General features: G+C 57.2%; 1 protein-coding gene across 1 annotated transcript; it reads right to left on the bottom strand.

The window, feature by feature from the left end:
- Positions 1–6: 6 nt before the first annotated feature.
- LOC108524893 (60S ribosomal protein L13a) lies at positions 7–370 on the bottom strand (the record flags this gene model as incomplete). Its single annotated transcript, XM_017865989.1, has 1 exon — positions 7–370. A coding segment is annotated over exon 1 (322 nt), but the record flags the coding sequence as incomplete, so codon positions are not given.
- Positions 371–376: the final 6 nt, after the last annotated feature.

Raw genomic sequence — 376 nt, forward strand, 5'->3', positions numbered from 1 at the left:
GGACCTGTGTGTATTTGTCAATCTTCTTCTCCACGTTCTTCTCAGCCTGTTTCCGTAGCCTCATGAGCTGTTTCTTCTTCCGGTAGTGGATCTTGGCTTTCTCTTTCCTCTTCTCCTCCAGGGTGGCTGTCACTGCCTGGTACTTCCAGCCAACCTCGTGAGCCAGGCGCCCCAGATAGGCAAACTTTCTTGTAGGCTTCAGACGCACGACCTTGAGGGCAGCAGGAACCACCATCCGCTTTTTCTTGTCGTAGGGCGGTGGGATGCCGTCAAACACCTTGAGGCGGTCCAGGGCAGCCTGGCCTCGCTTGGTCTTGTGAGGCAGCATGCCTCGCACAGTCCGCCAGAAGATGCGGCTGGGGGCCCGGAAGTGGTA

The sequence above is a fragment of the Rhinopithecus bieti genome, unplaced genomic scaffold (assembly GCF_001698545.2).
Source record: "Rhinopithecus bieti isolate Rb0 unplaced genomic scaffold, ASM169854v2 repeat_27710, whole genome shotgun sequence".
Lineage (NCBI taxonomy): Eukaryota > Metazoa > Chordata > Mammalia > Primates > Cercopithecidae > Rhinopithecus > Rhinopithecus bieti.